Source organism: Podospora anserina, chromosome 1, assembly GCF_000226545.1.
Source record: "Podospora anserina S mat+ genomic DNA chromosome 1, supercontig 6".
Classification (NCBI taxonomy): domain Eukaryota; kingdom Fungi; phylum Ascomycota; class Sordariomycetes; order Sordariales; family Podosporaceae; genus Podospora; species Podospora anserina.
In genome coordinates this window covers 46,502-60,768 of record NW_001914851.1, presented here as the reverse complement: position 1 = coordinate 60,768, position 14,267 = coordinate 46,502, and the positions used below count along the sequence as shown (strand labels likewise).

The 14,267-nt window shown below is 52.2% G+C and overlaps 4 protein-coding genes across 4 annotated transcripts; 2 read left to right on the top strand and 2 right to left on the bottom strand.

Annotated features, from left to right (window-relative positions):
- Positions 1-185: 185 nt before the first annotated feature.
- PODANS_1_21450 (uncharacterized protein) lies at positions 186-4,089 on the bottom strand (the record flags this gene model as incomplete). Its single annotated transcript, XM_001906423.1, has 5 exons — positions 186-1,816; positions 1,869-1,904; positions 1,963-2,461; positions 2,530-2,999; positions 3,048-4,089. The coding sequence occupies 5 exons, from the start codon at positions 4,087-4,089 to the stop codon at positions 186-188; spliced, it is 3,678 nt and encodes a 1,225-aa protein (XP_001906458.1).
- A 1,562-nt stretch (positions 4,090-5,651) lies between these two features.
- On the top strand, positions 5,652-6,492 carry PODANS_1_21445 (uncharacterized protein; the record flags this gene model as incomplete). The annotated part of the gene is made up of 3 exons (XM_001906422.1): positions 5,652-5,771; positions 5,840-6,122; positions 6,230-6,492. 3 exons carry the CDS (start codon positions 5,652-5,654, stop codon positions 6,490-6,492), a joined length of 666 nt encoding a protein of 221 aa, XP_001906457.1.
- A 3,470-nt stretch (positions 6,493-9,962) lies between these two features.
- Positions 9,963-11,709, bottom strand: PODANS_1_21440 (uncharacterized protein; the record flags this gene model as incomplete). The annotated part of the gene is made up of 2 exons (XM_001906421.1): positions 9,963-10,487; positions 10,594-11,709. The coding sequence occupies 2 exons, from the start codon at positions 11,707-11,709 to the stop codon at positions 9,963-9,965; spliced, it is 1,641 nt and encodes a 546-aa protein (XP_001906456.1).
- A 1,206-nt stretch (positions 11,710-12,915) lies between these two features.
- Positions 12,916-13,868, top strand: PODANS_1_21430 (uncharacterized protein; the record flags this gene model as incomplete). The annotated part of the gene is made up of 2 exons (XM_001906420.1): positions 12,916-13,336; positions 13,399-13,868. The coding sequence occupies 2 exons, from the start codon at positions 12,916-12,918 to the stop codon at positions 13,866-13,868; spliced, it is 891 nt and encodes a 296-aa protein (XP_001906455.1).
- Between the last annotated feature and the right edge of the window lie 399 nt (positions 13,869-14,267).

Here is a 14,267-nt window from a genome sequence, read left to right as displayed (position 1 = left end):
CAATAATTGTCTGGTCAGCTGCCCGTTCAGCAGAGTAGGCTGCCGCGATATCGGAATCCAGCGAGCACTCCGGGCTGCCAGGCGTCGTTTTAACCACAGTATCCTGTCCGTTGCAACCTGTGCTCGTCACGCATGTGGTCTGCCTCAAGTTAGCTGTCTGCCCCCTGTAACCTGGATTCAGCGTTTCATTGACTTACCTCGGTCGTCGTCGTGGACGAAGCCATGTACCAAGCGCTGTAGCTCGTCACTAGATGCGTGCACGCCGAAGCAGTGACGGTGGCTTCACAGTCATTGCTGCTGTCGCCGCCATTGGTACCTTGTGTATTTCCGCAGCCACCTGGAATGAGGCACCCAGGGCCACCGCATAGTCCAAGGGGGCAGCTGGGTGTGCATCCGAGGGGGCTACATCCGCCACCGCAGCCGAAGGGGCCACAACCACCACCGCAGCCGAAGATGCCGCACCCACCGCCGCAACCGAACAGGCCGCAACCGTCGTTGCCGCAACCAAATATGCCACAGTCTCGCTTTCCGCAGCCGGAAGTGCAGCCGGGAGGAGTAGGGGTGGGATTGGGCTTGATCGTGACAGGTCTCACTGGGATTGGGGGATCAGGGTAGTCGATCGAATATGTTGGCTGGGGTTGGATGGTGACGGGGACAGGAGTCGGGTGGAAGGTGACGGGGGGGATGATGACTAGTGGTATATCGGTGTCTGTGGACGTCGTTGGTGTTGGAGAAGCTACGGGGAAAGTCGCGTGGTTCGGAGGAAGAGTCCATACAAAAGATGTCGGGGTGATGCTTTGGACAGGGTTGATTTTGTAGGTTGCCGTGTCGGTAGACTGCAGTGTCACGGGGTGAAGACTGACGTCTGAGATGATAAAGCTCGGAACGGGGATTGTCGTCGTCTTGATGAAGACGCCGCCGCCGCCTTCTGCCGACGACAGGAGCGTTGTTGTCAAAGCCGGCCAGCTGGTCACAGTGTGAGGAGCACTCAGTGGATATGGCGGGAAGACAATTACGCAGGGAGGACTACAGCCCGTCCACCGATCGCTGGAGTCCCAGATGCTCGGGGGGGGATACACGATATCGGCAGAGGGGTCAGAGTCACCAATGGAATCGCCACCGAAGCCATCCAGATCAATCGCCCAGTCAACAACTCCACCCATGTTGAGGAGTTTGTAGAGGGCTGTCCGATCTGCCTTCACAGTGTTGTCCATGTAGCCGACCCACTGTGTCGACTCATATACGGCGACATTGGAGTGGCTGTCGGTGTCGAAATAAGACGAGTAGGATGTAATCGGCTGCAATGCTCCGGATGGTGTTTTCCAAAATCCGGTCCCATCCAGGATGGCGTTGATCTCTGCATTCGCGATATAACCTGCGGTTCCTGTGCACGGCCCCGGATAGGCTCCGGACTCTCCGCCAGTGTAGGTGCACATGGGCCCGGTACACCCGGGGGTTGTCATCTGGAACGAGCGGCCGTAGCTCGTGACACCAACAGCAAGCTTGCTTGATGGTACGCCGGCTTTGGTGATCATAGCCAGGGCGAGAAGGGTCTCGGTGATGTTGGTCTGCGAACGCAGACAGTTGCCGGCTGGGCAGCCGTCGATTGCGTGCTGGTTCGCGTAGTCCCACTGGCCATGGAGATCATAAGTCATGTAGACGATGTAATCAGCCAGGGATGCCATCTCGTCGATGTGGTACCCTTTCAGGTACCAGAATGAAGCGGGCGCACAGAAAGAGACCGACTTGCTAGAAGGCATGGCTGCCCTCAGCTTTGTAAAGAAAGTGAGGTAATTGTCCGCATCCTCGGCGGTTCCTATTCTCAAGTCAGTTTGATCCAAGAACTTCTGAAGAGGCACATCACGCACCTGGTGGAATGCCAGGTATGTCTGGTGCAGCAGGGTCTACGTCTCAGGTTAGCACTATTCCTTTGCTGGTTAAAGAGACCCCTAGCCAACTTACATTCCCAGTCAATATCAATGCCATCCAGCTCATGCTCTGTCACAAACGAGACGATGTTTGCGACAAACGTGTCCTGATTGGCCGGCTTGACCGCGTCGCGGAAAATGTGATACGTGGGCGGTTCGGCGGAGAAGCTCCAACCGCCGAGAGACAGGATCTTTTTGAAGCCAGACAACTGCGTGAACAGCTCCCACTGCTCTTGGATTGGGCTAACATCGACGGCGTAGGTCGAGGAGACGTGGCCAAATGCTAGATGGATGTGCGTGTAGGGCGTCAAGTCCATGGCAGTGATCTTCATGTTTAGGCAGGGACGGTTTAGGTTGTAGCCTTCAAAGTAGCCAATGTTCATGTACTGGGCTGGGGCAGAACCGATGACGATGTCAGTTCCACAGTTCGAAATGCAACCATTCTCGCCCGGAGCTGAAGTTCCGGGTGCGCCTGTTTCCGACTCGGATTCGGTGCAAAAGTCATTGTTGATGCCGCATTGGCCGTGTTTGTTCTAGACACGGGTTAACTGTGGCAGAACACCAACAGGGGCACTTCGAGGATGCGGGCAAAGGGACATACACAGCACGCGTTAAGCGGACAAGGATTCAAGCTCGCAAGACTGGTACCCGGCCCTGGCTGTACCGTTCCCGGCTTTTGTGGTCCGCAGACAGCATTCGCAATCGGCGCGGGCATGGGCGGCGCGCCCGTGCTCAGGCAGATGAACTGGTACGCCTGTACATTTCCGCAGCCCTGCCAACCCCAAGTATTAGTGTTGAAGCTCTCGATCTCAGCATTCGTGAGGCTGTTCGCTGCGCCAAGAACCGAGCAGCTCTCGCCTGGCACGACGTAGTGCGCGGCGCAGGTTCCGTCAGGGTTCGGCTGCGGGCGGAAATCGGGCATCGTGCCGGCGGAGCAGCAGACGTGCTGGCCTGCTACCAGAGTCGAGCAGAGTGTGCTACTGGGGTTATAGACGGTGAAGTCGTAAGGGGAGATGCCGCACTCGGCTGCCAAAGATTCGCCTAAACGGAGGTTGAGTCTCTTCCCGTTCACTGTCGCCCGACTGTCCATCGGAGGATTTTGTTATCGGGAGTACTCACAAGTATCACCAGAGGAAACCTGGATCGTCGAACACTCAGCTCGTCGATTCAACATAGCCGAACTGCCATCTCTTGACCGGGTGGCACGGGCAGTGCTGTTTCCGAAGCCGGCAGTGCTGTTTCCGAGTCCAGCGGTGCTGCTGCTGACAAGACTCGGTACGGACAGTGTGATGTCAAGCCAATCTTCTGCGTCGTCAAAGGAAGTGATGCATTTGCCCGACGCCCATGTGGCGACAGCATCTTGGACAAGGCTTACATCGCGATCTCCGCTCGCGACAATGCCGAAGCTGTATTTCGAGCTCCGGCCGCCCTTGGAACACAGCTGCACAACAAAGCTTCCCGAGAAACCGGTGCTCTTTATCTTCGAGGTGAGCTGCTGGAGCACAGTTGCAGGGATGCCACGGACTCCTGATCCGGCGAAAAGACCGACAGCCACGGAGTTGGAATAGGCGAAGGAGGTTGTGTCGTTGCAGTTCGAGTCTTCTCGTTGGGACAGCATGGCGATGAGTTGTTGTGCGGCGGCGTCGAAGTCCTCTAGCGTGGCTGGGGTGTCGGTCTCGTTGAAAGCCAATTGCAGTGACTCTTGGACCTGGGTCAAGCTGCCGCCGGGCAGGCAAGATGCCTCATGAGTGGTGTTTCCGATGTTGCTTGCGCCCAACGTGATTGCAGAACTGGCAGTGCAAGCTCGAATAGTCTCATCCTTGCGCAGAGACGTGAATAGGGAGAAGTCGAGCAGCATCGTCTGGTTGCACATCAACAACCGACCCAGTCGGGGGTACAGGGTCCAGTTTCCCGGACGCAAGCCGGACTCATCGCATCCTGCTGGGCAGTGACTGAGCGCCAAGTTCACCAGCTCTGGAGCAAGTGTGTTGGGGTTGGCGGATGCCGGGGCGGCAGCGGCGGCAGGCTTTGTTGCGACTGGGTGTGCCGCCAGGTATGAGTTCAACCTGTCAGAGCCGCCGTTTACTTGTAACGCCGTTGCCTGAGACAGCAGGAGGAAGGCCAACGCTCCGGCCGAGACTGGTGACGGTGAGAACCACATCGTCGTCAGCCACAGGTAAGGAACGTGGGAACAATAATTTGACACAAGCAGCAAGGGAATGTGAGGATAAAGAAGCTGTAAGATCAAAAGAGGGAGAAATTGAAGAGGGTAGAGAGAATAGTTATGGGCTTCCGGTGGCAGACAATCCACTTTTCGTGGCCAGGGACGTCCTGCAGTTAGTGACCCCGCAACCAATAGGGTACCTAGGTACCTGGGTAGGTATGGCAATCACCAAGCCAGCCTTATTGGAACGACACATTTCTGGGTGGGCGGTTGATGGACGGCTAATTGGATTCCCATGCAATCAAAACAGGGCCAAAAAGGTCTTTGCAGGTGATGGTAATGACTTGCCTGCCCACGGTGCTTCAATCTGCTCTTTGCTCAAACACATAGCAGAGAAGCAGAGTGAGCGACAATGAGGAAAACTGAGGATGATAGAGTCCGGCGATGTGGTCGGAGGCTCGGACATTCGAAGTTCTCAACCCTGTGAGCGTAGTCAGTCTTGGCCGTCGAGGTTTTCCGCAGTTGCAATTTCCACATCCCCATAATGACGGGCAAACTATGGAGTATAATCTCTGTACAAAAATTCCAATCCGTCGTTTTGGCCCCTTGTTCAGACATTAATAGATCGGAATCCACCTGACACCTCCATCATACCTAGACACGGATGAGCATGTGGCATGACATCAATAATGCATGTGATTGATATATGTTATGGTGCGGCGTACCATACGATACTTATTTGCAATATTAGTGACACTAGGAGAACTGGTAAACTGCCTTACCATGAGCTTCGCGGTGATATCTCTGTTTGTGGAAACACCAGGTTGGTGTCTCCACTCAATTGTCACACCAGTGACAATATAATGTGATGACGAGGAGTCCACCTACCCGCTGGCCCGTTATTAGTGCTGACCCCTTTATTTTGTTGGGGTGGGGCTTTGCAGAATTTGAAAATTATGAAGAAGAACCAAGAAAACAGAAAGGAAATTAGATCGGAGTTCGGAAAACCGATTCTTTGGAGTTTTGATCCAGGGGGGTCATGGTGTTTCTCTTCATGGCACATACAAGAAGGATCCCGACTGGTTATATAGCAAAAGATGTCAGAAGGTAAGCTCACGAGGTGGTGTTCATGATACAGAGTGGCAATCATTGCTGCGTGCCTTTTTGCTGTACCGAACCATTCTTCTGAAGCGGTGTTTAAGACCCCAGTAGGTAGGTATTCATCTGGGAGTATGCGATTAGGGCCCTTGATTCAGCGGTTCGTGATATAGGTAATCCGGCAGCACTAATGTATGTGGGATGTAATTTAGTCTTAGGACTTGGCACTGTAAGTAATCCCCGTCTTGGCTACCACGCTCCTTCGAATCCGCCTCCCTTGTTCTCGCCAATTCCCTTATTACTTGGCCGCTCATCAAATAGGTATCTCAAATGTTCTTCTACCTTCCCCTCCCTCCGCCTCTCTCCCACTTCAACCCTTCTCCGCCGTGGTGGTAGTCACCACTTTAACCCTTCCTATCTCACCCACAGTCGTTCATTGCGCCTCGAACGCGAACCAGACAATGAAGTTCTGGGCCTTCGTGGCGCTTGCCGCCTCCGTTGCCGCCATCCCCTTCGAGGGCGGTACGATACACAAACGCGCCGGTGGGAGAATTCACATCGGATATCGCATCGTCTCAAAGGTCCGTCTGTCTACACACTAACCCACACATACCAACCCAACCAACTAACACGGCCCCCGCCCGCCCAGGAAGAAGCCGACGCCATCAACGCAAATGGTGGCAAAGCCGTGCAATCTCGCGGCACCATGGGCCGTCAGCTTGGGACAGGGACCTATATCTCGCCCGCTTTCCACGACTTCCCTGACTACGACCCATCCAAAGGTTATCCCTGGGACTGCGCCGTGACTGTTGACGCCACCGCGTGGGCAGGCCTCAGGAAGGCCTGGATCCCCAAGATGTTTGAGTTCCCTGAGGACAAGGAGAAGAACCCGGATAAGTGCAAGCCACTGGCACTGTGGACACCGCGATGGGGTGCGTGCTGCCAACCGTCTCTCCCCATATTCCATCACTCCTCGCCCATTCTCTCTGCTCATCTCAATCCAAGATGAGCCAACGCATACTAACGCCCGCCATCTTAGTTGCAAACCGCAAGCGCTTCCTCAAGTATCTTGATCCCACCTCAACACCCGAGAATACGGTGCTCTTCTCGGTGGTGCTTGGGCACGAGGAAAAGCGGCAGGCCCTGATCCCACCGGCGATCATTGACAGCGTTGACGTGTATCTCGCCCAGTGTGCCGAGCGGGCGCCGGACTCGGTGTCGAACGCTCAGATTGGTCAGTTGGGGACGGTGGATTGGGGAGTGGAGGATATGAAGGGCTGGGGTTTGGGAGTGGAGGGGTAGTAGCAAGTCGAGCTGAGAAGGAGCAGTTTCGGGGTGCTGGACGGGATTTCTTCTACTCGGTGATCTTGCATGAGGTATATTGTTGATTGACGTGTTGCAGCATTGAGTGATCTGGAGTCCCCATCCCGGCTGAAAACCTAGGTACTAATCACCTTCTATGCTGTCAATGGGAGCAACTTCATCCCAGCCCTGAATGTGCAATGGCCGGATGCAGGCGCATCTAACCTACCTACCTGGTTCTAAAGTTAGAAATCTACCTAGCCCCAATCTGCCGCGTCATCTTCTACATCTCTCCGGGGTATTTCTGTCTTTGGTCTTTGGGATGCTGCTCAAAAGCCCCAGGTTTACAATTCGATGGTGACTTTGACACCGAGATAAAATTGCATTCAAGTTCACCGCCCCAAAATTCTGAAGCTGCAAGGGTACTTCCGAGGAGATGTCAACGTGTGAAAAGGTAGGCGTTTCTCATCTACTTCTACCTATTACTGTATGGGAGGTTCCCAGCATCACCTTTCGAGAGTACCTAGGTGCCTATTGACAACCAGGACGTCTATGTATCTTTCTGTCGTTGATTTGAAACGCGAAAGAGACTATGGTAGAGTTACCTACAAGATGAAGTAGGCGATGGTGAGAACAGGACAGTCCGGTCACTGTGGAGATTGTGGAAGTTCATGATGGATTTGGAATCTTCGTAGTTATTGAAAGCGAAGGCATAGCAGGGAGTAAATGATACCAAGTTTTATACAAGTTTACCTTTGAAATGCTAGCCTTCCCTGTGCAATATGACAGCAAGTGCCATGTAATTCACAAACAAGACACAGCCGACCGCACAACCCGAGATTGTTCAGACCTTGACCATGATCGAGGGTCGGAACGAGATGAAGGCAACAAGAGGCAGCAATTTAATATAATCCGTTATTAAAGAAATAACATGACTCCTTTGACCTCCGTAATCAGTGATCGAATATCAATGGTAGGGCAAGTGGGGGGGTACATGTTGGTCATCGTTGTATACCTAGATAAGAGCGTATGAGTGATCCACGATGTGCTTTTGTCCCTCCCTGTGGTAATCTATACGAAGATGTGGTGTCTGCTTGTTACCGATTTACCGCTGATAATTCGACAGTCAACTCCTCGGTCTAAGTCGAGACCGTTGAGACCCGCGTCTCACAATACTGCAGCACTCGGTGACTGAGGTATGTACCTGCGCTAGTACCACTCACTTACGGCACAACATCCTCGATGAAAATCGTTGTTACATCTCTTGTGTCAGACGTGACGGTGAACTTGCGTCAGGTGTGCTTTAAAATAGTCGGGCACCGTACTCACTGTCCAACTTCATCCATTTTCTTTGAAGTCTAGGCTTTTAACCCTACTACTTTTACCTGATCCTTTTAATCCTTCTCATCAACCAAGTAGAATACCCTACGATGGCTCTCCTCGAAGACCAGGCCTCTATGACAACACCGACAATTACCTGGCCGGTAGACAGTGCAAGCTCAGATCCTTACAGCTACGAGACGGTTGGGCCCCTTACCATCGTCTTCACGCCCCCATCTCACTGCAACGAGGCTTTTCTGCCATGAGGCTTTGGCACTTCCAGTTACAACCCGGTCATCTACTCGTCGGACTGTATAGGCTAACACTCGCCATGTCTTCCTGGTGGAGTTGTGTAGAAGTGGGCGGTATATTGTCCGGGAATCTACTGCCCAGTGGGTTGGTATACAGCAGCCGTCGCAGCCGACGTGTCGAGCCACATTTCACTGAATGAAAGCACTGCAATATGCTGTCCATCGTGAGTCATCACATTTTTATTTTTCCATGTTTGTTATAAGGTCGGATTCAATAACTCCATTCATGGGCACAATACCTACCTAGCTACTTACATACTTTATCCTTCTCCTCGACTCAGGCCGTACAGCTTTGTCTCCGTTGCCGTCAGCGGCCCCTTAAGCGTTTCTACACAAATTCATAACTTTCTACACTGCTCCTCTAGCGCCTCGCCGGGACCTCAAAGCTTTATAAGTTGTGGCACGAATATGGAGTCCGATATCTTAACAGTGATACAAGCTCCTCCAATAACTACCATCGAATCCGTGTTGTTTATGGTTGCCCATCGAAGAGTCGAGTTACCTCCAGGAGGGCCAGCGGGGCGAAAAGATGCGCCGACGTACAGTATAATTACAGCTGCGCCTGTCATTCAGTTTGTTTGGCGCCCTGAAGATATAGATGGCATTATGTTGTGTGCGTCACCACCAGGCCGCTCCGCCAGGGAGCTCGGGCCAAACTGGGCTGGTTTAGCTTCTTCCGCAGTTCTGCTCCGTAGTTGATTTCTTTCCTAAATCAATCAACGTTTTCGCCTCATTACATTACGAAACAGGCAACGCTTCCAGTGGGATGAGTAGTGGGGATCGTTGTTAGAGTGCCAGGTATCCTAGCAGTCGGTGCGGGTTTCTGGATATACACCAAAAAGCGCAAAAGGCTCCGGCAAATCCAAGACCAAGTATCGGCCGACGCGACCGCGAGCGAAAGTCCAGCAAATGCAGAAAACCAACCAGGAGACTCAAAGACAGGTGGCCACGAAGACAAGCCCGGGCTTGACGCAGCCACCCCCGTTAGGGGTCAAGGCCCCATGATCAAACCAGAGCTACGGCTGAGAATCGAGCTGAGTTTACGTCTGGCGATCACTCCGCAATAAGACATGAGCTAGACGCCAGTGTGCCGGACCCGAAACTCGAAGCAGGTTCAAAGGAACAACCAACAGATACGACTTCGGATGTGAGAGGCTGCCGATCCAACTGACCACTTGACGCGGCGTATAGAACCCCCCGTTCCACCATCGACTCCCTGAACCCTTCATACCCCCTCACCCCCCTATCAACCAGCGTTTGCACTATATACTTGAAGAAAACTCTTTACTCTTTGGGTTTTGATTGTTAGCTATAAGCAGCACAAATCCCACCCATGTATGTTTCAATCCCGATTTTTTTGAAGTTGAGGATCAACTCCAGATCGGTGAAATGCCGGACCTGACGGCAGCCATGAGGGCTAGAACGGAAAAGGTACTTACAGTATGAAAGCAAGGCTGCATCGGGCTGGTTCATCCTGACTGAAACATTGCCAAACGGGTCCAACTGACCACTCAGTGACCTTGCCTGAGACACCATAACACCTCCAAATCTACAGATACAGAACTTTTACAATATCCACAACCTGAGCACAAATTATGACGATTCGTGACAGCTACCATCGTGTTTACTTGTCCATCAGGCTTGGTGTGTGTTGGTTGTTCTTTCTTTTCTGCGGCTTATGACATTGCGCCATAGGCTGGCGTTGATGCGGTGGTGTGGGTAGGAGCGGGGAACTGTCTTCAGTCCAAGCTTCGCGTCATCTATTTTCCATCACCAACTGTTGCCTCTTGTAAACAAACAACCTCGGAAAGTACCTTACACAAAATAACAAAAGCCAGTTCAGAGTACTCTCAGTTTGGCGTAAGGCTGTTGTGGGGTTCGAAACAATCTCTCGATGCATGCCATGGACTGCATTCCTTTTGGTACTTCTTGAAACTCGAAGCTGAGTATGAGAAGTGTAACAGCAATGCGGAATTGCATTACGGCTAGTCTCCTCCCGAAGCACATTCGAACACCTGCGCCAAAGGCCAGCTGTGGAAGAGCATTTGGATTGAACTTTTCCTTCCCCGTCTCATCCCTGACCAACCATCTCCTGGGCTCATAGGTTCCAAGATCCCTTCCGGCAGGTGTCTTGAAGCCGTCGTCCTTCTTCTGACGAGCAGCTTTGCCGGTCTCGGTGCGCTGGGACTCATCCGCTAGAACCGATGAGTGATTCACATGGATATTCATGTAGATGATCGAGCCCTTTGGAACGGGATATCCCAGGATGGTGGTGTCCTGCAGAGGGGAGCGAAGAACGCCGTTGGAAGTTCCCGACAGACGGAGGGCCTCCTCACAGGCGGCATCAAGGTAAGGAATGTCAGCCTCGAGAATCTGACTCAGCGTAGGTATACCTGGGCCGAAAGCAGATGATAGAGCAGCGCGCAGTTCAGTCTGGGCTTGTGGAAAGGCCTCCATGAACTTGATGAACCATGCCAGAGTGTTGGCGGTGGAGTCGTGGCCCTGGCATAGTTAGTAAAGCGTTGGCAGAGTGGGAGAACATCGGGCTACCTACACCAATGAGCAAAACAAACAGCTCGTCGAGCATAGCAACGTCCTTTGCCGGATCTGAAGGTTCCACGCCCGCCTTCTTGGCTTGTAGAGCTTGTTTGCGGAGAACGAGATCCATGGCACATGTATCAATGGAATCCTTCCCAAGACTGTCCAGGTCCAGGCCTTCATATCTCGTCAAAGCCTTCTTCATCGCACGGCTCATTTCCCGTGTCACAACCTTCCTGAACCTGCGGAAACGTGGCTTCAAGACCTCCAGCTTGACCGCCCAGGCTGGAAACGGTGTTGCGCTGGCGTCCATGATGGTATCAACTATGTATTCCACTTGTTCCTTCATGAAAGATCCTGGCGGCGCGGGATCGTCGAATTGTTGACCCTTCAGTTCGTGTTCCAGCTTCCTCTTCTCATACCTCAGAGTCCCAGGCTCCTCACCGATAATGGACACCCATACGGCGTCCAGGGCCGCGTTTTTCAAGTCTTCTAAAACGTTGAATGGTTGGCCCTTGTGGGCGGTGGTTGCTTTCAGGCGCCAAAGTTCGACCAGCTCGACTGTTGAGCTGTAGGACTTCGGAGCCGCTGTTCGCTTCAAAAAGTCCAGGCCTGTGACATCTCCCCAGAGCCTTTTCTGCGCCTTAAGCTCCGGAGTGGTGAGTTGCGATAGTGTAGCTTTGGAGAAGAGCGGGCCAACCACAGAAAGGGACCAGGCCGACTTGTCAAATTGGTTACTGCGCAGAATACGTTCGATCTCGTAAGGATCGGACAGGATGATCATCGGATTTCCTGGTAGGAGGAGCTGGGCGATCGGACTGCCGAGCTTTTGCGTGGTGATGCGGTAGATGGACTCGGAGTTTGCTTTGGTGGCCTTGATGGCGGGAATCAGATCTGGCAAATCGCCCATGATTCGCTTTGCTGAATGGGCATTGTACGGGATTTGAGGATACGGCTTTGGATAGAGCTTTTTTCTCCCAAAAATCACTATCAAGGCAAGGAGCGATGCAAACAGGGCAATGCATGCCCCGTTGCTAGCCTCGAACATGTTGACTTCGTTATAGTGATCGGCGTCAGGTCAAGGGTTTTACCAGGGAGGAAAACATGAGAACAAGGAGCGATCATGCAAGCGGTCGCGAGTCCTTGATATAGTACGAATAGTAGTAAGCAACCGCACCCGCCATCGTTGGCGGTCCATCGTGCAGATGCTGACTTCAGCACTGCGGCGGATGGTTGCAGTTCCACACAGGACTGCTACCGGGGGATGTCTAAGCTTGCCAATCATGACAAGTCGTTGGTCCATATTCATCAGTTGCTATCAAGTGTAAGCGCTAATCAACATGTGAGCAGGGACGTCCAACGATGTTGGCGATTTGGGTTGGTTCAAACGTGCATGGCCGCTGGTGTCGTCAGAATGATGAAAATTGCTTCTCAGGTGAACAGCCCAAAAAGTAGTCAAGTGGTCTTCACAAATAAGGGAGACTCGGTTTTCTACACTCCCGTCATTAGCAGGCCTTTTGAAGATAGTTGAGGGGGGGTTTTCAGATGGGCTGGTCCCCGACTGCGGTCTCCACTCTCCACTTTTTTTTTACTAAGCCCACCAACAACTCGCCATCCACAAGAATAATTGGCACAACAGGTAAGTTCACCACATACCTTTTATACTGTGAACTATACCTCAAAAGTAAAATGATAGGCCTTTAAACTATCTTTCAAAGCCTGTTAACTATCTTTACAAACCTATCAACTATCTTCAAAGGCCTAACAATCATCCTTTGAGGTGTGGTGTCGGTTTAACCTACCTTTGAGTGCCAATTATTTTGTAATCAAGGATGGTGTCGTAACGCATGCTTACCTGATCTAGGTATGCGTCATTGTCGGGTTCACCTGTTCCCTATTGATAAGCGCAGCACACCGTCCGTTAGTGCAATGCATTCTCCCCGACTGGCTGTTGATACCACCGTAACTGTGGTCGATGGTGATTTCCATTTTCTGCACAAGAATCGGTCCAAGTTCCAGATTCGGTTACTTTTTACGGCAGGATGCCCTGTCTCAAACGTTCTGAAGCTAGCGCCGACGCCGCCGAGGTCCAACACGGTGGGGCTGTGGGGATAAGAATGCGTTGTCTCCGGATTTGTCCCAGGTCTTCGGATTCCGACCCCCCCATTCGAGATTTCCACCTACTTCAAGCTTGTTGCTTGCGGTTCATTTTGACATTTCTTCCGTTCCAAAATTTCGGATCACCATCGACAACATGAAGGGCCTTTTATCACGCGCCCTGACGCTGGCAACTGCGCTCTTCCAGCGACAGGCTCTTGTCTGGGATGGCACATGCTCAACGGGCATACACATGATCGTTGCCCGTGGATCTACTGAACCTGACGGGTATGGCCGGATTGGAGTTGTGGCCCAGAATGCTTCCTTGCTGATACCCAACTCTTCAATTGCCACCATCGTCTATCCAGCAACATTCGAAAATTACTTTACCTCCTATGCAACGGGAGCCTCCGAGTTTGAGAAGCTTGTTCTTCAATATGTGGACGCCTGTCCTGATAGCAAGGTCGCTCTGCTGGGCTATTCGCAGGGAGCTCACGCCATGATGGACGCTGTCTGCGGAAACAGTGATGATGGGTTCTTTGTGTCCCCCGAATTCCAGAAGGCACTTGGCTCGCAAGGTAGGCAGAACCTCTGGCATTATCGTATCCACAAGCATGGGATGGCTAATCTATATTCCAAGTTATTGCAATCGTTGCATTCGGCTCCCCTGACTTCAATAAAACTCACCCCTGGAGCGCTGGCACAAGCACCGGTGCGGGCTTGTTCGCTCGTAAAAACATTACCGCTTGTGAGCCATACGCAGCTAGAATTCGCAGCTGGTGTGATGAAGGTGATATTTATTGCGACCTGGGATCAGACCGGTCGGTGCATGGATCATACTTTGCCAATTACACCCTCGATGCAGCCGAGTTCATTGCAGAGAGGTTCAACAGCTCTGACACCGTCGTTGACGTCCCTACAACTACTGCTCCTCCTACCACCACACCAACTCAGTCGGGAACCGAGACAACTGATGGGACGACAACTGAGACAACTACAGACACGACAACAACCAGTACCCCAGGCTCCGGCGCTGGATCGTTCAACCCCTCTTGGATAATGATACTGTCGATGGCGGGCACCTTGATGATTTGGACCGAGCTTCTATGAGTCTGCCGTAGAAAGCATCTCACAGCCCTCCGAATCGTGCTTGGTCATACTGTTTGTTATAAAGGCGGTCAAATCTATGCTTGGACATCACCTTCACTTGTACATAGCCACCTCTGGGTTTAGCTTGCGGGAATGCAAACGACCTGAGCTTTCCAAATGATTGCATGAATGACGCTATCTCTGCAATGGCCCATATTGGCCCCGAAAGATATGACTGCGTCTACACAATATTTAACAAGTCATCAGATCTTTGACTGGTCTACATTGCGCCTTCTCTTCTTGCTAATTTTTCTTGGATCGTGACCCTGGCACCTTGCCCACAAAAATGATTGACACACGCAAATAGGTCAACCCATATTATATTGCGAACTGTACCTTGAAGGATGATCACCAAGCTTC